General features: G+C 52.9%; 1 protein-coding gene across 1 annotated transcript in view; it reads right to left on the bottom strand.

Annotated features, from left to right (window-relative positions):
• The window catches only part of AMPD3 (adenosine monophosphate deaminase 3), a 40,905-nt gene extending 15,664 nt beyond the window's left edge, over positions 1 to 25,241 (bottom strand). The window contains exons 1-6 of the mRNA XM_036257761.1: positions 24,889 to 25,241; positions 20,102 to 20,327; positions 9,608 to 9,812; positions 5,947 to 6,109; positions 3,873 to 4,092; positions 1,917 to 2,046 (exon numbers count right to left, since the gene is read on the bottom strand). Of these exons, the coding sequence (XP_036113654.1) occupies positions 1,917 to 2,046; positions 3,873 to 4,092; positions 5,947 to 6,109; positions 9,608 to 9,812; positions 20,102 to 20,327; positions 24,889 to 24,913 (969 nt within the window). The 5' untranslated portion in view covers positions 24,914 to 25,241. The remainder of the gene's footprint in view (positions 1 to 1,916; positions 2,047 to 3,872; positions 4,093 to 5,946; positions 6,110 to 9,607; positions 9,813 to 20,101; positions 20,328 to 24,888) is intronic.
• Positions 25,242 to 25,442: the final 201 nt, after the last annotated feature.

The following is a 25,442-nucleotide window of genomic DNA, read 5'->3' as shown; positions in this document are numbered from 1 at the left end:
AGCAACAAGCCCCAAAGAAACAGAGCCCTGGGGATAACCTGAGGCCAGAGCAGACATCCTGGCTCCCCTTCCAAGAGCCCAAAGGGCCGAAGGGAGGTTCCCGGGGAGGGAGGGCGGCAGCAGCCTCACAGGCCAGAGAGCCGCTGGCTGCCACGCCACACTCTGCAGTTACTGCTGCGGCCAGCTGGGCACTCCGCCGGGGCTGGGGTGAGGAGGCAGCTGACCTCAGCCCGGAATGCTGTCCATGCTGGCCGGGCATCTCCAAGTCATGCCAGACCAGACATTTGATCTACTGAACCTCTCTGGGCATTATACCAGCCAGCACATGGTGTTGGCCACATCACTCACTCATCAGGGCCCTCCCTGCCATCAGTCCAGAAAGACAGCAACTAGACTAGAGAAATGAAGCCATTCAAAACCCAACAGCACAGTGTGAAGGCTCAGGCACCTCCGGGCCAGGCGGCAGGGAGCGGTCAGGCCCGGCACTCACACAGAGGGCAAGACTGCACTGGGCTGGGGCACCCAGCCGGGCACGTGCAGACACGCAGGTGCATTTGGGCAGGGCGGAGAGGAGCTGGCACAGGCCCTGAGGCCCCCACCTGTCTGAGCACCCAAGGGAAGGAACAGACGGTGCTTGGAGGTGAGAACGCCAGGCAGGCGGTGTTTCCATACCACCGCTCACCTCTGCCTGGAATCCCCACCGCGTCCATAAGCCGCACAGCTGAAGCTGGACTCTCATTTCTTACGTGTCCCATCCAGTGGGAGTCCATGCCAGACTCCATGATGCTTAATAGACATGACCCCGGGGCCTCCCCAGAGGAGCCTTCCATCCGCCACTGCTGAGTCTGCCAGCCTGAGCCAGGCTTCCCCAGAGGAGCCACATCCTCCCTGGGCCTCCCCTTGCAGAGCAGACCCAGGAAGGGCAGTCCTGCAGAGGGCCCCTCGGGGACAGAGGTCCCCGTGGAGATGATGACTCTACTGAGACTGCGGTATGGCCCTTCCTTCTCCAGGCAAAGACAGCCTAACCCCACCCTTCCCCCAGCTCTCCCCGCTCATCACCGCCCCTGCCGGCTCCCTGCTTCCTCTGAGAAGCGCATGGGGCCCTGCAGGGCCCAGACCCCACACAGCTCCCTCCCCCACGGCCCACCCGTCCTCCCCCACACCCCAGCTCCAGCCACACTGCACTGTCTGAGGTTGTGCCAACACACGACTCAGTCTCTCTCCTCTGACACCCCTCTGCCCCAGTATTTGCATACGCTGTCACCGCTGCCTGGAATGCCATCACCTCCATTCCCCTCCCCCACCTCTTCCTGGCCACCCCCTACTCTCTAAGTCAGCTCAGTACCAGCCTCTGGAAAGCCACTCCTGTCACAACAGACCTTCTTGTAGACAGGACAGGACGTGACTCTTCTTCAGTATCAAATGCGCACGTTAGCAATACCCCCTTGCCTCGCTGTGTACTAGTTAAATGGAAGAAAATGGCAAAGCTGGAGACAGGTCATTTACCACCTGAGCCCAGACCAAACCCTGCCATCACTCTCGGGGAGGGGCAGGGAGGAGCACGTACTTCCCTCTCAACACACCCGATCCCCAAAAAGCGAAGTCATGAACTCCCAAGTCCAGAGAGGTCTTAGCCTTTTCTCTCCATGAATTTAATACATCCTCTGCCTTAAAAGTAACCTGGCTGCTACTCGTGACCAGTGACTGGTCATGCCTGTTCCAAGAAAGAGGGCACATCCCGACAGACACAGCACTGGCACCGAGCACCGTCTGGGGCACGTGGCCTGACGCACAGACGGCAACACGCTGGCCTCCTCCTGCACACACATCACTGCTCTGGCCGAGGAAGGCCACGCAGGGGTCAGCCCCGGCCAGCTCAGGGCAGCGCAGGGCGACAGGGAGGGGTCCGGACACACCTTTCTCACATTATAGAAGTCTCGGTGGGGGTTACTCTTCAACTCTTTGAACTCAGACATTTCATTTAACATCTCATGAAGGCTAAATTTGGATTCCAGAAAGTTCAATCGCCGGTGACAATACGTTTTCCTGCAGGTTGGAAAAGGAGAAAAACCATAGTTGAGAAGTCTTGTCAAGTCAAGCTCTGCGGCTTGGAGACTCCAGTGTCTGCAGGGACCGACCCGGGGGGGGGGGGGGGGGGGAGGCCCGGCTTTCCAGACCCCTCTGAGCTGGGTGGCCGCATCCCTGTGCTCTATGAAGTGTGACGCAGCTGGGACTGGGCAGGGAGCTGGCGGCACCGACACAGGTTCTTTGACTTCCAGCTCTATGTGCTTAGACAACTGACCCGAGCCTCTGTTTCCCACAACAGTAAGGAGCTGGCAATGCCCCAGATGAGGGAGGTTAAACTGGTCTTTGCATGTGAAGGGCAGAGTGAGCGCTCAGTAAGTCTCCCTCCTGCACTCCTTCCTTTTTGTTTTCTCCCATCTATCCTCAGCCACCTTTCATTCTTTCAAAGGAGTCCAACTTCTGCCCAGGAGAGCAGCAATACAGTCAAGCCATCAGGCGTGACCTGCCCACCTTAGCATGCAGAGGAACCGCCCTCTGACCAAACAGTTCCCCCCAAACCCCAAGACTCAAGGACCTCTCGACTCTGAGGTTCCATTGTGGGTAGACGAGGACGGTGGAGATGTCTGTTACTTGGACAGAAATCTCTACTAGGACTGATGCCCCCACCAGCTTGCAAAAAAGCCACCAGGGGTGGGTGAGGTGCTCACTGTTTGAGGCCCGCTCCCAGCCCACAACCGCCCAGATGCCTGGCCACAGGCCTGTGCCCACAGCCACACGGAGCCTTCAACCACAATTCATGCCACCTGCTTCCTTGTGCCCCCACAAACAGCAGCTCCTTTAGCATCCAGTCACTCAGACTTTCATAAAGAGCGACTGCAGCCCCGGGAACAGCATGGTCATCTGTCAGCCAAGGTGAGCACCAGAGAAAAGCACAGCAGTGTCTCGGGGTCAACAGGGATTTCAGAGGTCACCTCACCCAGCCCATCTCCCCACAGGATGCTCCTGAACAGCCTCCTAGACAGGGCAACCACTGAGCACATCCTCACCCTCCTTCCCTCCGAGTTCTTCACATTGGCTGAGGTGAGCTTCCCAGGAGCTGCCCCCCCCCCCCAGATCTTATCTGCCCTCCGGTCAGTGAGGAGCAAGAGCCACCTGCCCATCCTCCTTGGGCCCACTCTCCCCCCTTGGAGACTGGCCTCACACCCATTCCCAGTAACACCCAAAAGGCAGGGCAAGACAGAAGTTCCTCAGCGGTGACCAGCATCCTCGCCCTCCCCCAGACCCTAACCTGCCCAGGGACACCCCGCGCAGCCACTCAGGGTCCAGTCCTGCTGCGCTCCCAGTGCTGATGAGCTTCAGTGCTCAGCAAGAAGTGAGGGGCCGAAGTCCAGAAGACAACTGTCTGCCGGGTTAGCATGAGCCAAGCCCGCAAGCACCATGGGGTCGTGGCGCAAAGTCCGCAGGCTCCTGCACTGTCCCCTCCAGAAACACAGAAAACCCAACAGCCTTCCACAGGAATGCCCTCAGCTGGTGACTGTTCAGGGCTGTCTTCATGCCCAGGGAGAAGGGTGACTGTCGACCTAAGGTGCACAGGTGGCCACCAGCCTACAGCTGCCCCACACCTGTGCATGAGGATAGGTAATACCAACTCTAATACGCCAGCTTATGATGGAGGATTGTTGCAGAAACCCGCTAAGCACCAGGTAGAGGGGAAACACTCTCTTTCTGGGATGGTTTAAGGGCAAGATAACCCAGAGCAGAGGGGTGGCCTCGATGGCTGTTCCCAGCCCCTTTCCTACAAAATAGCACCCATGCACGAAGAGACGGGGGGGGGGGGGCTGGCTTACGTGGGGCCATCAGTGATGAGGGCCAGGACGTGGCTCATGTCCACCGTGTAGGTCTCCAGGTCGGGGTAGGGTAGGCTGTGGGGCTCCTGGCGCTCCAGCATCTCCTTGTTACCGTACACGAAGAGGATGCCCCCTTGCATGCGGACCAGGTACCCCAGGTTGGGGGGAGCATCGTCTACACGGTAAGGGTCTTCCTGGGGCCCTGGAAGAGGGTGGAAGTCTGCAAAACAGGACAGAGTGATGGCAGCGTGTCCTTGACCTCATGCGCTCACGCGGGCTCAGAAGGCGCATTCTCAGCGAGGCGTGTCCTGGCCATCCTACATAAAACCCACTGTCCCCAGCAACCCCCACCTGGCACCTCATACCACCTTCCCTGCTGTTTGTTTCCTTAGCACCTGCTACCATGTGGACAATCTCACTCAGCTGTCTTGGGTGGTGTGTGTTTGTTTTGCTCACTGCTGTACCCTCACTCCCTCGGACAGCCCCCGGAACATGGCTGGCAAATGTTTTCCATTTAACTGAAATGAGCTGAAGCCTCCTGGGCACGTCAGGGCCGCCAAGCATATTAAAAAGAGCAGCTGTGTCTTCTCCTAATAAGAGAACAGACAGCACCGGGGACTGCCCAGTGGGCACAACTGTCCCTGTCCTCCCACAGCTCCCTGCAGCCTCCCCTCCGCAGATGAGCGCAGAGCAGGGAATGCCCCCGGCAGAACTGTCTGCCCCACCGCCAGGGTTGAGTTAGCCCACAGGAGGCAGAAAACTGCTGGCTATTTCCCAGCTGCGACGTGAGCGAACCACGTCACCTCTGGTCCGGCTGCTCCTCTGAGGATTCCCACCCCTGCCTCCATAGCCTGCGGCGCGGGCTGCAACCGTGGGTGTGGGAATGTTTTGTAAATAGTAAAGCCCGACATAAAAGTTACTGGGCATCACTCTCAATGACTTTTCCTGGCTCGTGCTAAGGTCTGTCTCTGGCCGAGGGGTGGGGCTGGGGCTCCGCTCTGCCCAGAGGTCCCTGCGGTGTGCCAGGTGTGCCCGTGGCCCTGAGAGGCAGGCAGTACAGAGGCCTGGGCGGAGCCCCAGCTCCCACCCCCACACTCAGGCCCAGGGCCCCTCGGCTTACGGTTTGTATCAAGTACACATTTGACAGTCATTCCTGTCTGCCCTTGGGCAGGTGGCATCAACCTCCCTCAGTCAGGCAGGGAAATGGGCCCAGAAGAGCTGAGATTTACCCAGGGCCCCCGGTGGTAGCAGGTACTCAAAGGCCAGGTCTCAAAGTTTCAAGGAAGCCAGAGCTGACACGCACCACATCCAGGGGGCAGCCGTGGTCATGGGCACAGACCCCCAGGCCCTCACTGGATCCCCCACCACCAACGTTCAATATCGAGGTTTCCTGTTATCCTCATTCATATTACTTACAGTGTCTACTGCTCCTAGATCATTCACAGGCCAAACAGCCCACCAGAGCCCACCTGCCCTCCCTGACCCCCTCCCCCAAAGCCACAGCATAAACAGCTACCACTGACTGAACTCTCACGAGACGCCAGAACGGCACGAAGCATCCCCGTGCATGCCTCCCTGGAATTCTCTCAACCGGCCCAGGGGGTAGGTACTGCTAGTGTTTCCATTTTACAGGCTGAGAAACTGAGGTTTGGAGAAATATTTGCCAAAAAAAGTGGCAGAGCTTAGATCAGAATACAGGTAGGTTTGACCCCAGACGCTACTTCCCCCGGCCCGGAGCACGCCCCTGTCCTTACCCCACCCTCACCCCACCACCAATTCAGCATTTAATGTCTCGTTGTGTTGTTTTAAATACCCCGCATGAGACTGCCTGCCTCCCTGGAAAACGACCAAGATCCGGACTTTCTTCTCTCTCCTGACGTCCACAGCTCAGCTCTGCAGGGGAGGCCCAGGGGATCAACCTTGGGGAAGCCAGCAAACTCGGTATCGGGGAAACCAGTACTCAAGTTCTGCCCTTACAAAACCATCCAGGGAAAATATATCCAGCTGGTAAAAAGTCCTGACCAACTACTAGGCCGTGCCCACCTAGGACCCCCCTGCAGCCAAGGCGCCGTACCTGGGAGGCCCTCTGCTGGAGGTGCTGTGTCCGCCCGCGGATGACCCAGGTACTGGGCCGTGGTCCTGGGGAAGCGGTGGTAGGCGAGCCGGGCATACTTCTCCCGGATCATCAGGGCCTTGGCCAGGCTCTTGGCAGCCTGCTCGTAGTCCTCCACCGTGATCTGCAGGGGAAGGTGTGCAGACAGGAGTTCACGCAGCCGGCCTGAGACCACTGTCCTTAGTAGGATCTGCTGCAAGGCGGGCCCTTGGCTGGCAGCTGGGGACTTGAGTGTCGGGGGCATTCCCACCACTCCCTGACTGACAGGAGCAGCTCGTCGTGCCTACACGGTTTGCACACACTCTGCTTTATGCTGAGCACCTGCTTTCCTTCTGGAGTCTGGAACATGGGGTGTGCTACGCAGATGTATGGCCCCCCTCAGTGAAAACCTTGGGCACAGAGTCTCTCACGAGCTTCCATGGTAGATGACACTTCACACGTTGTCACAACCCTACGACGCTGAGGAACTGTGTTGCGGTGACTCCACTAGCAGAGGGTCTCTTTCAGACTCCGCCCCGGGGACCTGTCCCCTGGGCTGGTTTTGCTCTGTACCCTTTCACGGTAATAAATCCTAGGCAAAGTACAGCTTTGCGCTGAGTCCTAGGAGTCCTCCCAGCAAATTGCTGACCAGCAGGTGGTCTTGAGGACCCAACACAGGAGGAGAGTTAGGGAGGGAGGCAGGTACTCAGGCCTGACACCCACAGCCAGCCTCCAGCGCTGCTGATTAAAATGCAAGCCTGAGGCTGTACCCAGCCCGTGAAGAGGCAAAGCCTGAGCCAGCCCTGTTCCTCACGAGGGTCAGTATCATCATTCTCAGTTGAGAAAACACAAGGGTCCTCTGGAAATAAAAATAAAAACTTCTGCATGTGCACTCTGCTGCTTTGCTACCCCCAGGCTTCTGATTCATCCGGCAATCACCCCGATTCACCCAGTCAATAAGCACTTACTGACTCGTGTCATGTGCCAGACCCTCCCCATAGACTTCACTTGGTCCTCACTACAACCCATTTTACAAATGGGAGAAGGGAGACCCAGCGAGAATGAATCACTCGCCAAGAAGTCACAAGTCAAACTTCAGGGCCTGATGGGATTGCTCCCCGGAGCCCGAGGGGGTCCTGCTGTCCTGGAGTGGCCTCGTGTTCAGAGATGAATGCGGTAAACGCCCACCTCCAGGGGCTCATCAGTCTCAGTCTGTCTGGGAAGGATGTGCTGGGAAGACAAGCTGCTACACTGTCATAACAGCGGAAACGAGGTGCAGCAGAGCAGGGACAGACGCGGCTGAGGCCCGAAAGGGTCCTCCTCTGCTTTAATTAAAAAATATTTTTAGTTTTGAAATATTTCAAACATACAGACAAGCACTAAAGATAAGATGCCAGACATCTATGTATCTTCCTTCCAGAGCCAACAAGTTTAACATTGTTTCATCATTGTTTCCAGTCTCTTGTGGGTTAGAATACATAAATCATCCCAGACACAGCTGAAATACCTCCTCCTTCCCTCCCCTCCTCCACCCCCTCCATCCTCAGAGGAAGGGAGCTGGAGTATCTTTTCCATGCATGGTTTCATCCTCTTACTAAATGTTTACTCCTTGCTTTTGGCTAAGGAAGTAGTTCTCCTATCCTGACTCCAGGTGTCCCCATGACAGTGCGTCAATCCACCTTCGCCCTTCCGGTGGACGGCTTCTGAGAGCAGCAGGGACAGGTGAGCAGACAACGCCTCAGACAAAGCAAACACTAGTCTGCAGAACAATGGCCTCAGCACAGCAAGGGGCTCAGGCCACAGCTGCCGGTATCAGAGAGGGTGCTCAGGATCCCAGGGGACCAGCGGCCACCAACCAACGTGTAGGCACCACAGCCTTTTGCCGACAGCACACCCACCGGGGGCCAAGACATCTGCGCAGCCAGCCTGCCTGTCTGTCACAGACTTGTAGCTCTCTGGGACCAACCGCCCTGATCAGGGGCTCCATGCCCTGTGACGTGCCAGCCACAGAAGCTAGTTAATGCCCCAGGTCAAAGGCCTCCCATTCAACTGGCTGTCAGCCCACCTCGACTCTCCCTCTACTGCTTTGCCCACATGCCAGAGGCTGGGTGGACCCCAAGGACTCCTAGGCAGGAAGCTGCATCCTCAGACAAACCTGCATTGTTTCCAGTCCCACCAAAATTCCCATCCAGGGGCGCTTAAATAAGACACTGCACATCTACAGTGGAATACTACACATTTGTAAAAGAGAACAAGGAAGTTCCTTATCTAATGATACGGCATCATCTCCAAGATGTTAAGTGAAAAAAAGCTAGGCTCAGTTGTGTAAAGTGTATAGTAAACCATTCTTGGGTACAAATAAATAAACTATGAGTACATAATTAGTTGTAAGTGCACAGGCCATCTGCGTGAGAACACACGAGAGGCCAGAGTGAGGGCTGCCTCTGAGAAAGGGGATTGGTGCTGGAGAACAGATCTAATTTTTGTACCTTTTAAATCTTATACCATACGCAAGGATTCTCTATTGCCCCCCAAAACAATATTTTTCGTTATCGCTAGGGAGAAATTTGTGAGAAGAGTCGTAAGTTACTTTGCTTTCTCAGGTAGACTATGTATTCTAAAACTGCTGTCAAAAGGAAAGCAAAAGACAATCACAAGGCCCACTGAGGCACAGTAGTAGTAGGTTGAGGAACAGGGAGATAGAATGGAACTCAACCCCGGCACGAACTTCAGTGATATTTCTCTTCCCAGAGTAAAAAATAAAAATGCATCGTCCCTGCCCTGGCCAGTTTGGCTCAGCGGTTAGAGCGTCGGCCTGTGGTCCAGAGAGACCCGGGTTCGGTTCCCGCTAAGGGCACGTACTTCGGTTGCAGTTTGTCCCCGGCCCTGGTTGGTTGTGCGGGTGGCAGCCACTCGATGTGTCCCTTCATGTCGATGTTTCTCTCTCTCTCTCCCTTCCACTCTATCTGTACAAAAAATGGAAAAATATCCTCGGGTGAGGATAAAAAAAAAAAGCATCGTCCCACCAGGTGAAACAAGCACATTTTCAGCAACTGAGTTAACTTACTCGGTGTGTAATCAGCTTGTTCACTGCCTCATCAAGACCCTCTCTCGCCCTGGCCGGTTTGGCTCAGTGGTTGGAGCATCGGTCTGTGGACCAGAGAGTCCTGGGTTTGGTTCCCCCTAGGGGCACGTACCCAAAAAAATAAAAGACCCTCTCTCCCTGGTTGGGGGGGCTAGCCTATATCTAAGGATGCTAAGCCTAGCATGTGGGAAGAGTTGAATCAGCAAACCAATCAACACTAGGAATTTAAATCCATTCAACATTTGGGAGCTTTCCTCCGTGGGCTCACTACAGGGTCAGAGAAGCACGGACCTGACAGGCTAGGGCCACTGCGTGCCAGCTCATAGCCCCAGGCCCTCCTCACAGGGATGGACAGCACCCTAGACACACCCATCCCCCGTACCTCAGCCAGGACCCTCCTTCTTCTCCCATTCCTATGCCTGCTACCTCCCAGACACCCACACACCAGCCAGGCTTCAGGACTGGGCACAACCAACGGCCCAAGGTGCCCCGGCCTCTGCACAGGGCATCTACAACCCTCACACAGAGCCCACGGAGAAGGGAGCGGGAGAACCTTACCCCGGCACAGTAATCCCCGCTGATGGTCACCCGCTGGTACTCGGGCATGCCGTAGGGCGCCGGCACAGGCTGGGAGGTGGCCCCGGGGAGCACAGGGGCCGCGGGAGGCATGGCTGGAGCAGCTGTCGGGGGGCCCTTCCAATCTTGCTGCACTGGCATTTGCAGAGACAGCGACTGGGACCGAATCATCTTGAAACTTTTCTTTCTAAAAGCCAAGCACAAGCAGAAGTGGGAGATGTCAGTAGCTAATTGGCACCAGTGACATACAGTCTTGTTACACACACGGTGGGAGAATTTTGCTCTGATTAATCACTGATGCCGGCCCTGCCGCTGAGAAGGTCTAATTGCTTACGCCTTCCACTTTCACACATCTCCTGGCACAAGATACGGAGCTTCCATCCAGACGCCGCCTGCGGTCACTAGGAAGGACCGTAGGCTGTCCGCACTGTACGAGTACACAGTGACTCAGGAGATGGAGGGCAGACACCCCGAGGGTCTAACAGTGAGGACAGAAGAGGTAAGGACAATGTCAGATCAACCAGTGTGCTATCTTCAGACAACCCAAACGCTAAGTCCTGGCATATGAAGATCCTCAAGAAGGAATGAGCAGGCTCACAGAGGGAAGTGACACTATTTCACAGAGTTAGAAATTTGGAGCATTGGCGCAGAAGACATCAAGACGATGGACCAGTCCCACCTCCTTGTTTCATAAAATAAAAGCCAGAGGCCCAGAGATGGGAAAGGGCTTACTCAAAGTCACAAGGCAAGGTGACAGCTAGCCCTTGGCCTCCCCGCTCCCTGGTACCTGCTCTGCCTGCCCCCCCCCACCCCCCCCCGATGCTCAGTCCTCAGCCTGACGTGCCTTCCTAGCTGCTTCTGCTGGGCAGGCACAGACCTGTGTCTCTGTTATGAAAAACAGATTAATCAGCATCAATTTCAGGTCGCTCTGGACCTGTCACCTTCGCACCAAAAGATGGCTTCACAAACTCTTGGAGAAGTGGGCACAAGAAGCTTGGTTTAAGATGCTACACACTCATGCTTACTTGCAGTGCTGATCTGTGAATACTTACCTTTCTCACTAAATAAATAGTAACATTTCAAATGACAACACCCCAAGTCCTGGGATCCCAAGAAAGGAGTCAACAGCAGTGAGGTGAGGCCCTGAGCACTCTGCTCTCCCATGTCTCTTTCTGCCTCCAAAGGAACCCAGCCCCCTAGCAAGGCCACCCCTGGTGTCCACTGCCAGAAACAAGGGGACTACTTCCCCTACCTTGTGCCAGAGGGCCCAACAGCCTATGGACATTTATCCACCACAGCCAGGGCCTACAGCCACCAGCAAAGAACTCGGTGACAACCGTGACCCACCAGAGTCCACCAAACCCCTCCTCTTTGCTAGGCACCAGTGACACCTGTAGGGTGTGGAGAAATCGGTTAATCTCCACAAGGCTCATGGCTCACAGGAAGCAGCTGCCTTCTTCCTGGCTCTTGGCCAGATCTCTTCACAGACCCACTGATGGTTTTTCAGGAGCCATAGTTCCTTCCCCTGTTTATATACCCACCACTTGTCATGACTCTCTGGTCCTTATTACCTCCCTGGGAACAAGGCTGTGTCCACCTGGAAAATAGAGGTGACCACTTTTCAGGAGTCTGTTTTTGCCCTGGCCTTGGCCTTGCAAACAGGTGCACTGGGTTGTTTGGAAAATTCAGCCTGAACGAACTCCAGGAGTCTTGGGACCAGCCTTCCCCAGCCTGCCATTCATTCATCACACAGAGCTGAGCCAAGGAAGATGCCAACTCATGTCGGTCCGTCATCACCCTGAGTAATGAGGTTCTCACTTTGGCATTGTTTGGATATTCACATTTAGAGGAAGAGCCATACTTCAGGCTCCCTCTCACATTCTGACGGGCTCCCTCAGGTCCCATGAGGCTGGCTTCTGTGTCACTCACATGCTTGCCAGGTCACTGTTTTTAATCTCTACGCCAACTTCCACATACGCCTCAGCCAGTGCCGCCTGATGGCTGGCCCCTCCTAGGAGAAGCAAGGTGACGTGTAAGGTGAGCAACAGGTAAGAACAGTAAAAAAGCCCCCGACAGTCAGGAAGCTGGAAGGCTGACTAAGCCATCACACCACCAGGCTTGTCCTAGAAATGTCCACATTCTCCTGCCCTGAGACAAAGCCAGTATCCACCTGCTAGTGTCCAAAGAATTCTTCTTCTTGAAGACATTATTATGGCTCCAGCCTTGGTCTCAGGTGAGTCCCAGATGTCACATGTGAACATCCATGGGCTGGAGCTCAGACTTTGCAGACACAAGGTTTAACACCAGATGGGCCAACTCCTCGGACAGACTCACCTTAGGCAAGGGCTTGGAATAACCAGCGCTAACCACTAAGCTTGGATCTCAGATCACTGGGAAAGCTAAATGGAGCCCAAGGAGAGGGCCCTGTGTGCATTTTCTCTTGCTGCATGACACATTGCCACAGTCAGATGACTTCAACAACGCCCGTGTCCTGGCTCACAGGTCTGCAGGTGAGAGGTCTGGGTGGGCATCGCTGGACTCTGCTCAGGGTATCGAAGGCTGAAATCAAGATGTTGGCCACACCGAGCTCGTATCTGGAGACTCTGGGAGAAAATCCACTCCTCAGCTCATTTAGGGTGCTGGCAGGATCCAGTTCCATGGGGCCAGACTGAGGTCTCTGGGTCCTTGCTGGCTCCTAGGCAGGTGTCACTCATCCTTGCACACAGACCCCTCCATCTTCAAAGCCAGGCATGACACCAGGCTCTGGCGCTCCGAACCTCTCTGACATCCTCCTGTACGACCAGCCTGGGAAAGCTCCCTGCTTGAAGGGCTCATGGGATTAGGTGAGGCCCACCTGGTAACCTCCCTGTCCTCAGGCCCACGGTGCCATATACCACCGCATAATCCCAGGAGTGATGTCTCATGATAGTCAAAGGGTCTGGAGATTAGGGAGGGGCATCGTTGGGGGGCCATTTCAGAAATTCTGCCTACCATAAGCCCATACCTAGTGTCCATTCTATACAACCGAGGCTCAGCCCACAACAGTGAGAACAGCAGCTATGTGTGTGTGTGTGTGTGTGTGTGTGTGTGTGTGTTTACACACATCTGTCTTTCCCTCTCAACGCTGTCTGAAGTTCCACACGTGTCACAACAGTAAAAGCTTAGCATAACTGTTATCTGAATTATAGAGCCATGAGGTCTCCTGGCTAGAAAGGACTTTAAAGATGACACACCCCAACCCTCTCATGAAGGCAGCCTTTCTTGAATACCTCCAATGATAGAGAGCTCACTACATTTCTGAATAACACATTAGCATTCAAACATTATTCAAAAAAATGTGTCAAGCGTCTACTCTGGGCTAGGCCGGTGTCAGGCACATAAACACACAGTGAGCAAAGTATGATCTGCTGCCACTGTTAGAAAGCATTTCCTTGTGATGGGCCAAGATCTGTCTGTCCACAGAACCCGCTGCACCTCGTGCTACCCCTGGGCACCAGAGTAAGCCAGCTCGCTCTGCCACAGCTGACACACCACTCCTTCCCTGCCCACGCGTCCACCTGGCAAACACACCGTCCTGCCAGAACGCTGGCAGGGTGTGGGGCTGTGAGGACACCAGCTCCAGGCCGAGCCACAGCCCAAGGGGGCGGGGAGCGGCTTCATCCTCCTGGGCCGCAGGTTGTCAACACAAGACGGTGAACAGCCTCTCTCAGCGGTTCTGGTGTCCCCACCTGCTCTATGGCCCTCGGCTGCCTCTGCCCTTCACTGTGTCCCCACCCTCACCCTGCCCACTCCCCAGCCCTCCTCAGCTCCCAGCGTCTTCAGTTCTAACATTCGATGTATATGCTAAACCCAAGTCAAGGACCAGGGCCCTCCTTGCTCTCCTCGAGAACGCCGGCGTGCCCAGAGCCTCTGAAGCCCCTGCCCCGCGTGTCCGCCCAGAGGGCTCCCTAGCAGGGAGCGGTGCGCAGCAAGCCTTCCCTGGAGGCTCTCAACCAGGCACAGTGAGTCAGGGGGTCGCATGTGGACCCCACCCCCATCAATAAACCACGTGGGCCACGCCCTGGGGGTAGACGGATTGATCAAATATAAGCCCTGACTCCAGGGGCGGATTGGTGATGGCGTTGACGCTTAGATAGTTCAACAGACTGTCATCATTGTTATCACACAATGTGGTTGGTGTGGTGAGAAACCCTGGATATTTGGGGATCCCAGAGGAGACACCCAATCCAGACTGGGGGTGGGCACAGTGGAGTCAGAGAAGGCTCCCGGCATCATTCCCAGAGGGAGAGAGGAACATTCCAGAATCGGGAGGCTTGTTTGAACTGCTTCCCCACACAGAGATCTTTCTGGCAACCTGTACCCCTCCAGATGAGATACACTAAAGCGGTGGTTCTCACCCTGCCTAATGCCGCGACCCTTTAACACAGCTCCTCATGTTGTCTGTGGGCGTGTCTGCGTGTGGGCGACCCGCCTGGAGACCGTAGAGCAGCGGTGTCTCGGTTCCTAACACCATCGGAAATACGTGTTTTCCAATGGTCTTAGGCGACCCCTGTGAAAGGGTCGTTCGACCCCTAAAGGGGTTGCAGCCCACAGGTTGAGAACCAAAGGCAGGGGTCACACAGCAGCATGGATTTTATTAACAAATGGAATCTGAATGCCATTAGGTGGGACAGGCAACCCCCACGTCCACAGGCTGCTGTGCGCCTCCTGCCTCCTCTGTCACTGCACTGACTCGCGTGGAAGTGAGGACCCCAGGGCTGAGGAGGGAAAGGCTGAAGAGCTGACACCTACTCTGTGACTGAGACCAGAGGAGAAGGCGGCAGCAGCCAGCCACGATGCTGCTGCAAGATGGACCACAGGAGGGTGCTGGCGCCCACCGCCAGCCCTTACTACTCTGCCCCAAGTGACCTGCCACCAAGTGGCCTGCAGCCGGACCAGGTGGGTGTAGCTCTGATCTGCAAAACTGAAGCCCACTGGGTGTGCAGACTCACAACCTCAAGGCCTTCATTCCCTCTGATAGATAATCAGCCCCTTCCTATGGCTGTCCCCCCCTCCCTCCTGACCAAGGGCCCCTCTCCATTCACCCGCCTCCTCCTGTCTCCCTTCCCCAGTCCTCCCAGCTGCCCTTCCTCCCTCGAGATCCCAGAAGTCAAATTGAGGTACAATCTTTACTACTGTTTAAATTAAGTCTTCTTAAATGCTCCATTCTCAACTTGAGAAGCAGATGAACTGACTGGTTCAAATGAAGCTCTTCTGTCAATGACCCCGAATAGACAAGGTACCTACCCCTGACTGAGAAGTTTCACGAAATAAAATGGTGTGAAACTTCAGCTGGGCTACACTTACTTCATAGCACAGGTCTGTATGTCTACTCAACACGTTCTCGAGTGAGTGGCTGTTTTGAACAGCTAAATTTTTCAGGTAAAGCCCGTCCCCTTTATTCCCTAATTTTGTAAAATACCAACTTTGGTGTGGCTTTGTAAAATGAAAATTCCTGTATGTTAGTCGGAGCATGCTGAACATAATCTAAAGTGCCCTCGGTGACTCAGGGTCACCCCTGTACGACCCTGTCACCAACTCCGCGACGTTTCCCTCTGAGATGCTGTGCTGCAGATTCTTCCCCTGCTCCTCACAGTCCCGTGTCCTCCCTCGCTGCTACTGTCAAACAACAGCAATCACAGAAACAGGAACACGAATGACGCTCCAGCACTGTGCCACGCAGTCTTGTGTTTTAGCTCATTTCATTCTCAAAGACAGATCCTCTAATTACCCTCAATGCGCAGCTCGGAGAGCCGGCTCCTGGGTCAGGCGCCTTGCCCAGGGCCGAGCACGGTAAACCACGGCGCTGCCCTCGGAACCAGTGCACTGGCCCCGAAGCCTGGGCTCCTAATCCCGTGCATCACTTCTAAGACCCTATTTCTAAAAGTCCTTCTCTCACTTCTAATTTGCTTCCTAAAATTTGTCACAGGATAAGAAACAACCAAGCTTATTAGAATCTGTGCAAAAGAATAATAAATAGGAGATGGGATAGGAGGACTGGGGGGATGACAGCTAAGAGGTACGGGTTTCTTTCGGGGATGATCAAACGTTCTAAAAAGGATCGGAGCTACGGTGGCACAACTGTGCAGATGCAGTAACAATGTTGACTTGTACATTTTACATGGGTGACTAGGCAGTCGTGTGAGTTCTGTCTCAATAAAGCTGTTTTAAAAGAAGAAGAAAGAGGAGAGGCAGGACAGCACTAATGTGCATTTTGGCTACTCAGATAATTTTCATGTTGTCAGTGTTGGCTAAGTTCCAACTACGTCCTTTTGTGGGGAAGGTGAACTCTGGCTAGGTAACAGGATGAGATTCAAAGTGAACAAAAGATAGCTTTTAGGCACGACCAGGCTTTTCCTGTTTCCTGTCTTTCTGACTTGGATCCCACAGGAAGTACACCCTCCCGCTCCCCTCGTGCCATGCCCACAGCCCAGTGGAGACCTGGACGAGGAGACCCTGCAGCACCCGTCCCTGCTGGCCTCCAGGCTGGGACCCAGCGTGTAACCACTGCTTCTCTGGTTTCTGGACGCGGTCCCCAGTTCTGGAAGGGTGATGTCTGAGCCCAGCTCAGTTCTTACAGCTCCCGGAACCCTACACAGCGAGCTGCCACATGTCAAGTGTTCGTCTCTCTTATGCACAGACCATGTTTTTCTTCTTTTTTTGTAAGAAACTGTTCTACTTCCTGGTTCTAGCTTGTGCTTTCACAATAGACTTAGACGAGTCTTTTTTTTTTTTTTTTAAATAAGTGAGAAAAAGAAAATCATTGTAAAGATAAAGAATGTGAAAAGCCTTCTCCAGGCAGCAGGAATGCTCAGGCTTATTAAAGGAGCCAGGGTGAGGGAGGGCTTTCCCCAAACCGGAAGCCCCTCTCATGTCATAACCTGGAGCACAATTCACAAACTGCGCCTCTCTGCGGACCTGCTGCGGCTGCCGGCCTCTGGGCTCCTTGCAGGAAGGCTCCATATCACCATTCACATTCAAGTGTCAGGGAGGAGCTAGAGAGGAAGAGGAAGCTGAGGAGAGGGTTCCTCCACAAAACTGGCCACACCTGAGTATTTGCATAACGGAACCTCCCCTGAGCAGTGAAACAGAAAGACAAAATTGGGGGTGCACGGCCCCAGAGGGCACTGAGACATTGGTCAGGTAGTCCCAGATCAGGATGTCTTTGGCAGAAAATAAGCCAGTGGGTAGGGTGGAGCTTTGGCCTGGCTTCCCTCCATTTCATTCAGAAGCTGGTAATCACACCCTGGGGAGCCGCACCCAGAGTCATTCCAGAGCCTACATATGGAACCCCACCCCTGACCAACGGTGGGAGAGCCTCGTGGGCAAAGTGGGGGGTCCAGCACTCAAAAGACACGAGTTCTATTTTATTTTAACACTCCTTTTAAAATGTCTTTCATTTAACGCTAAATTTGTTAATGTTTTAAAATTCACTTATATTGCCAACACTAAAATAAAGGGTGTATTTTTGACAATCTTTTTACACATTGCATTATAATATATGTATGTACATATTCCAAATCTTTTTCTTTGTTTCCACAGCAAAAGACACGAGCTTTAGTCCCTGCTCTGTCACTTACTCGCTGTGTGTCCTTGTGCAAATTAATCTAATTTCTCTGAGCCTTAGTTTTCTAATCTGCAAAATCGAGGTCATAAGATCCACTTAATAAGATGCGGGGATTACAGGACAAAAGTAAACGCGTAGCCCACAGTAAGAAGTGGCTGCTGTTGCTGCCCAGCTCCACCCTGGCAGCAGGAAGTTGGATGCTGAACATATACATGGGGCTCACTGTGATCCGGGCACTGTCCTGAGCCTTTTACAGATGTTAATTCCCTCATTCCTCATGACACCTAATGAAAGCAACAACTACTATTACCATCCTCATTTTAAAATATGTTTTTATTGGGTTTTTTAGAGAGAGAGGAAGGGAGAGAGAGAGATAGAAACATTGATGTGAGAGAGACACATCAATTGGCTGCCTCCTGCACGCCCTCTACTGGGGGTCAAGTCTGCAACCCAGGCATGTGCCCCAAACGGTAATCTAACTGGGACCTCTCAGTCCACGGGACAACACTCAATCCACTGAGCCACACTGGCTGGGCAGTATCCTCATTTTATACGTGAGGAAGAAATCAGGGCACAGAGAGGTTTCCTAATTTGCCCAAGATCACAGAGCATACTAGTGAGTGGCAGAACACAACGGTCCAGGGAGCTGTGGTTGCCCTGCCGTAGTCTCTGGTGGCAGAGGGGAACAGGACGTCTTTCCTCCGCTACACAGCCACGGCTCAGCAACACGGGCTGAGTCCTGGGCTGGTCCTGGGGGTGTGTGGGGGCCAGATACACTCCTCAAGGAGTTTCCAGTCAAAAGGGCAGACAGTTGCAAACCAAGACCACCACAACCAAATAAGCAGGGACAGGACAACATTTCTGGGGAGGAGTGTGCAGAGGAATTTCTGAAACCACGGAGCACCACTCAGACCTGGAGGAAGAAGACCTCCATTCTGTCATTAGCCTGGGCATTAATAAGAAGAGAATACTCTTCTTTACAGACGCCAGGCCCTGTGTCGCTCTGTAATGAAAACTGGAGTCAGAAGCCTCTTATTCCTGGTAATAAAAAATGCCAGGACTCCTTATTACTACAGGTCTAAAATGCTCCATTCATACAACACAGAAGGTCCTACAGACCAGTCAGTCCATAAAGTTGCCCTCTGTTAAGCCAGTTCAGGGGGGACGAGGGTCTCTACAGTCATGCTCTTCTTCACCCAGCAGGGGTGACCATGCCGCTGAGCCTCGGGCCACCCCACCTCTCCCAATACAAGGCTGGCACTCAGAACTGGCCGGTGGCACCAACAGCCCCTTCACTGCATAACCTCTGAGGAGGGAAAGCAGTTATTGTCTGGATGGTGAAGCTCTGTTCTTGCCTTCATACCAATACTCGACATGTTACTTCCCTCCAAAAAAAGTTAAGGAAAGACTGAACTTCTATACTACCAAGAAAGGAAAGGACTTGCCTTTAAAAATAAGGAGGTGCCTTAGGAAGAACCTGATTGCTGACCAGGTTGCAGGAAAGAGCCCAGTTCCACTATGTTAGCTACGAAAGCCTGCAGTATGCTGGCCAGGCAGGCTCCCCGCTAGAGCCTGGGCACTTCATCAGAGCTTCCTACTCTTTAATTATGCCCTCCCAGGTGAGATCAACGGAAAGGGTGAGGGTTTCCCATTGTACTTGGACTAAACTTCTTATCAAGGAGCACAAGACCAGCCTGATCTAATGCTTCGGTCATGGGCCTTACAGATAGAGGGCCTTTGTCCTGGCTCTCACCCAGCTCCACACATAGCTAGTCCTTCACACCCATTAAGTATCAGCTATAATGTCACCTCCTCCAAGAAACCTTCCCTAACTACCCCATCTGAAAAAGGACTCTCTCTCCCCACTGCACCCCACCCACACACCTTTTCTTTCCCCCCCTCTCTCAACTCCTATTCATCTCCTTCAGAGCACCTGGTCTGGGCCTGGGCTTCTTGGTCCTCAGATCCACTCCCCACCCTCCCCTGTGTGTCCAGCTATGCGTCAGCTGGCTTCTGGCTAGGTTTGGCCAATGGCAACCACTGGGGGAAACCGGAAGGTACCAGGAGGATTAAAGCCAGTTATCTCCTATGTCTATCTCTGCCTTGGGAGGCATCTCTTTTCCTCCTTGGTTCAGTGTTCATCTGAAAGGGCACCGCAGTTCCAGCTTCCCCACCTGGGCTCCAGCATCGCCACCTCTTTTCACGCACTGCAGCTTACAGTGGTGGCTGCTTCCTGCGTGTCCGATCTCCGAGCTGCCTCTCTCCCCTGCGTGTCTTCTCGGTTCTCTGCCACCTCTGTAACTGACTTCTTGCATTAAAATTCTATTTCTGATACTCAAGTGGTTTCTGTTTTTCTGATTACACCCTGGCTGACACAGCACATAATTTAGCATTTTTTAATTAATTCGCCCAGTTACCTAATTATTGTCTAGACCGACTGTAAACGCTGTAGAGCAGGGCCGGCATCTGCCCTGTTCATTATCACATCCCATTGCCGAGCACAGAGCCTGGTAAATAGTGAACTGAGCTCATTAGTAATTCAAACTACTTGGCAAGGGATGAAAAGAAAGTGAAGTTGATATTCCCAAGAGATCCCGAAATTTCCAAAAAGAAAATGGAAATTTCATTTGGAAATGGTGTATATTTACGTACGTGACTCCTTATTAAAACAACAGCAAGGAGAGAGGGTATTTTAAATCTTTTCAGTCAAACAGAGGCACTGAAGTGTCCTTGAAGAAATAAGTGGTGGTCGAGTGGTTTGGGAAAGACATAAACTCAGCTCCCAGGGACAGGCCAGGTCCCATGAGCCACCTCAGCTCAGGACGAACGCCCACAACTGTGCACACAACAGAGGAGTAGTGGGGACAAACCTTTTCACGGTCTCCATGGACTCCTGCTCCGCCAGCTCCTTCTGCAGCTCCCTCTCCTTGGCCTCCTTCTGGCCGATGGGGCAGTCCTCGGGGACGGTGAAGAGGGACAGGGCATCTTTGCTGTCCTCTTCTCGGAGCACTTTAGCAAACACCTTCTCGGCCAGGAGCCGGACTTGCTCGTCCACCTCAGAGATGCTCAGCTTGGGGAACTGGCGCGGCATCTCGGCTAGCGGAAAAAGAACAAGCATTAACCTTCGTGAATGACTCGATGGCCTGAGTCACCATGTGGGGGAGGACGAGGTACTGAAATAAGGGCCAGGGCCCCTGTCCTTGGGTCAGCTGTCTCCTCAGGATTTTCCACTACAAAAACCCAGCGTGTCAATTTTTAAAACTAGTTCAACAAGTAACCGGATGTGAACAGTGTAGGGCCACTTACGTTTCATGAGAAAGCAAGTGATCAGAAGTCAAAGAATGAACTGACTCATGAGCTTCCGTTTGCCTGAGCTCGGGAAAGGTGCAGCACCCCAGCAGCCCCGCCTCTTAGCTTTGTTTGGTGATGGAGAGAGGAAAGGAGAGGTCAGCGCCCTCCTCGTGCAGACTCTGAGGAGACCATCCCATGTGCAGCAGCGGTCAAACCTCACTCCCACTGCAAGGAGGGAAGGCCAAAGCCCAAAGGGTTTGATCGTAAGGTCCTATGAGATGACAGCAGAGCCCTGGGGAGTCCCAGGCTGCATCTCCATCACATAAAACAAGGCCTTGTGCTGAAAAGAAAGAATTTGCAATCATGGTTCCACAGTCTTCCAAGACCTCTGGAACTTTTTCTTTTTTTCTTTATTGATTTTAGAGAGAGAGGAAGGGAGAGGGAGAGCGAGATGGAAACATCGATGAGAGAGAACATGGATTGGCCGCCTCCTGGATGCCCCCCACTGGAGATTTGGCCCACAACCTGGACGTGTGCTTTGACTAGAAATCGAACTGGCGACCTCTTGGTGCATGGGTTGACGCTCAACCACTGAGCCACACTGGCCGGGCGCCCTCTGGAAATTTTAATAAGACACAGCAAATAAAATATAGTAGTCCCCCCTTTATCCATGGGGAATACGTTGCAAGACCAATGGATGCCTAAAACCCCAGATAATACTGAACCCTAGATATACCATGATATTTTTATATATATGATAAAGTTTAATTTATAAATTAGGCAGAGTGGGAGATTAACAATAACAATAACATTGTAACAATATACTGTAATAAAAGTGATGTGAATAAACATTATGTGAACGGCTTTGGGGCCACCATTAAGTAAAATAAGGGTTCCTTGAACACAAGCACCGTAAGACAGTCGATCTGATGACAGAGATGGCTAAGTGACTGGTGGGCAGGAAGAGTCTATGGCATGGGGACACTGGATAAAGGGATGATTCATGTCCCAGGTGGGACGGAGCAGGCCAGCACGAGACTTCACCACCCTACCCAGAGTGGCATGCAATTTCAAACATATGAATTGACCCAGCCAGTTTGGCTGAGCGTCGTCCCACGCACCACGAGGTCTCCAGTTCAATTCCCGGTCAGGGCACATGCATGGGGTTGCAGGCTCGATCCCCACCCAGTAGGGAGCATACTGGAGGCAGCCAACAGATATTTCTCTCTCATCAATGCTTCTCTCTCTCTCCGTTTCCTTTCCTCTCTCTCTAAAAACCAATATAAACATATTTTTTTAAATGTATAAATCGTTTATTTCTGGAACTTTCTATTTAATATCTCCATGCCGCAGGCAACCACGGGTAACTGAAACCACAGAAAGTAAAACTGCAGATAAGGGGGGACTACTGTACAGGTTTGGACACTACCTTTCACAGCCCAGCTGCAAAGTCACTTCCTGAAACAAGCTTGCCCTTAACCAGCTCTCTGCATCCTGGTTACTAAATCACCTGGCTGGTTCCTTTCTTTTCTGTTTTTCTGCCTGTCTATCATTTTTACACTTACATAGCACTTGTTATGTGCATTCTGCCTTTATACTTATTAACTCAGTTAATCCTGTTGTTGCCATTTCACAGATGATGAAATGAAGGCACAGAGAGCTCATTTGCCAGGGTCACACTTTTAGTAAGTGAGCAGAGACTTACGTAGTTCTCAGCCTCGGCTCCCCTGTCCCGTTCCTCTCTGAGCCTCTGCTCAGGGATTTGAACCCAGCAGTTGGTTCCACTTTTACACTTAGCCCCTACACTGTGCTGCTTCTCTCTGTCCATCTGGGTGTCAGGGAAGGTGCCCCCACTGTCCCCAGCCTCACACTTATGGAATTGGTGAATACTGCATCTTTTCAACCTCCTCAGGAGCGGCTCTGGGAGCAGAGCTTCCTGTCCACCCATGGTTTCTTTAGGGAAGGTTTAAAGAGAGAAGTGGCTTTGTCAGCCCAACAGTTGAGGATGAAGGTGAGACAGTGCCCAATTGCTGTCTGGCAGGGAGAGGAAGCAATTACAGGGGAGGAGGGACTCGCTGAGCAACCTTGGGACAGTCATTCCCTGCATCTCACCATTTTCTCAGCTATGAGATAAAGACACCAGACTAAGTGGTCCCCAAGGCCCTCTCAGTCCTAAGTGCCATAATTCTAGGTACCAAAGAGGTTTCCAGTGCCCAGGAGGCTTGCTGCTTGGGTCTTCTCTGCAGCACATGGGTCTAATTCAAGACACAGACAGGAAGGAGGAAAGCAGACTGGTAACGGGCAGTCAAAGAACATCTGTGGTCCCTTAACTGCTGAACCAATTTCCTCCTTCCCTCCACAGCAGGATCCCTTTCCTGGGCTTCGCTCACCCTCAGGGGGTTGAGTGGACAGATGCACCTGTCACTGTGCTAGTCTATGGGGGCCGAGACCAAGACGACAGCAAAGGCCTGGCTGCAAAGAGGAAGAACAGAGCTGACGGGAGATTGCCACATCCTGATAGCAGAAAGAAGAGGACGCTGGGAACCATCAGAGCGGAGGCTGGGAGAAGAAGGTGACAGGGGAGAGAAACGGAAAGAAAGACAGAGAGCTAGCCCCAGGAGGAGCTGTTAGGTCAGAGCGAATCTGGACCTTCACATCCCCAGTCTAATGCCACAGGTCAAGGGCAGCATTCCAAAAGCTCACGTTGTATCTCAGAAGCAGACATCCAAGAGGCCCAGGCAAGGAGCAGCAAATGCCAGGAAGCATCCATACCATTTAACATTCTCTAGAAACTGCTCCTAAGAATCTGAAGGAAGAAAAAGGCACAGCAAGGTTTATGCGCATAGCTTTAAAATGTCCAAATGAGAGCCGGCTCGCTTGAAAAAACTGTTCAGCAACCAAAATTGTCATTCAGAGAGCAGTGCAACCCCGTCAAAAGATCTGACAAAATAACAGAAAGTGAAAAGATGAATACATAAAACGATACCCATGCTCTGACTACAATGGTAGGAACGTACATCGCCTTGTGGACAAGGCTGTAAGAGACACACATTCGAATGACCAGACGGCAGGATTGCCTGTGTGAGGGGCAATGTGTGATCTGGATCATTAGTGCTGTTATACTGTCATTTTAACAAACACAAAGGAGACAGAAAGGGATTGATGAATTTATAAATAAAAAAATAAAGAGAGAGAAAAATAGAAAAGCAAACTTCAACATCCCAGGTTTTGGGGTTAGAGTCCTCCCCCACCTAACTCACCCCAGAGAGACCAGCCCGAAGGGAATTCTACCGGTGAGACCCATCTCTGCAGTAGCTCTTACCCTGGACAGAAGCTACCCACCACCACCTTCCTATCCCCATGCCTTACTCCCACAAACACACACAAGCCTAATCCTGCCACACCTCCCCAGACCCCTCAGAAATGGGCATTTGGGGGTCCTTCGTGTATGAGGGCTCTGATGTGAGACCCTGCCATGTCCTTCCATGAAGCATTTGTAGCTTGCTCAAGTCACCTAAACATGCCTTTCAAGATGCAGCTCTCTACACAAATCTGCCTCTTTCTTTAGCTTAAATAGCTTAAATTAGCCTTTTTCAAACTGGAGCCCATACGTTGACCTATTGCTGGTAAAATAGGTCCTATAGACAAATATGAGGGAAATGCTACATTCCATAGCTCCTCAACCCAGATTCACAAGGCACATCAAAGGCTCAAGGGTCAGAGTAGCATTTCCCCACAGCTCCCCCTCCTTCTGACCCCCCCCCTTTTTTTTTACAGAACCACTATGAATCTCCTGCAGAACTACTACCAATGTCTTAAATAATTGGTGAAGGCTTCATGACATGCCTTACTGTAAACCAAGGAACCCAGCTAGGGTGCTGGGCTGCGTCAGTGGTCCTCAGGAGCCTCCTGTACTCCTGCTGTCTTCTGGATATCCTGGGCAGAGTTCCCACCTGCCAACTCCTCCCTCCATCCTCGCCTCTTCTCAGCCCCAGACGCGGCCGCATGCTGAGGAAAGTCCACTCTGCAGATGCAAAGCAGAGCGCCAGCTCCAGCTGCTTGTTCAAGCCTGGCTTTCAACTTTCTGCCAGCTACAGCCAGCAGGCGTGGGAGGCTTCAGTGAATTCACCGGCATCAGCCGGTGATGCAGCCCAGCTCACCGTTACATACAACGCCCTGCCAGGAGCCCACAGAAGCACCCCTGAGTTAGAAAGCTGTAAAATGCCAATTTCAGCAAACGGTAATGCTTATGGCAGCACAGTCCCTCCAGAAAGGAAGTATAGTGCCACTTAAATCCCCTCCTTTCATAAATGAAGCTGCTTCCTGCTCTTGCCAGCCTCCCACTGTCAGAACCCACGACACAGACCTGATCCTGGCACTGGAGTCTCCATGGCTGCTCCTGAAGATGCCACACAGGCCACGTACACAGGCCAGGGGCTGCAAACTGCCCAGAGGCTGAGCTGAGTCAGTGTAAGTGCAGCTAGCTGGCTCCTATCTGCACTGCTGGGGTGGGAGGTCTCTGCTTTGCATATCTGTGATCAGCCTTCAGCAAGAGCAGGAAAAGTCTGGCCTGGAAATTCTCCCGTGAATATGAAATGTAAGTGGAAAATTTCCAAGAGTCCTAAAGGGCTCGGGTCATGCCAATCATCCACGGCTGCTAGATCCTGAATGCAGTGTCCTGGCCCTGTTCACAGCCCTCTCCAGAGCAAGCCGCTAAAACCACTGCTGCCCCAACGCAACAGTACATTCAGCCTTCCTGACCGACCACAGAAGATAAGCACAGCCTCCCTCCACCACCCAGGCCCCTCCCCACAGCTGAGCAGTAACACGGCTCTGCTGCCTCCTCGAAGAAGGCCCCACCAAAACAACCCTCCTCGGGGCACTGGAGGACTGGCAGGGGGAGCTCTGAGCCCAGTTGCC

This window comes from Molossus molossus, unplaced genomic scaffold (genome assembly GCF_014108415.1).
Source record: "Molossus molossus isolate mMolMol1 unplaced genomic scaffold, mMolMol1.p scaffold_m16_p_13, whole genome shotgun sequence".
Taxonomy (NCBI): domain Eukaryota; kingdom Metazoa; phylum Chordata; class Mammalia; order Chiroptera; family Molossidae; genus Molossus; species Molossus molossus.
This window is presented reverse-complemented; position numbering and strand designations above follow the sequence as displayed.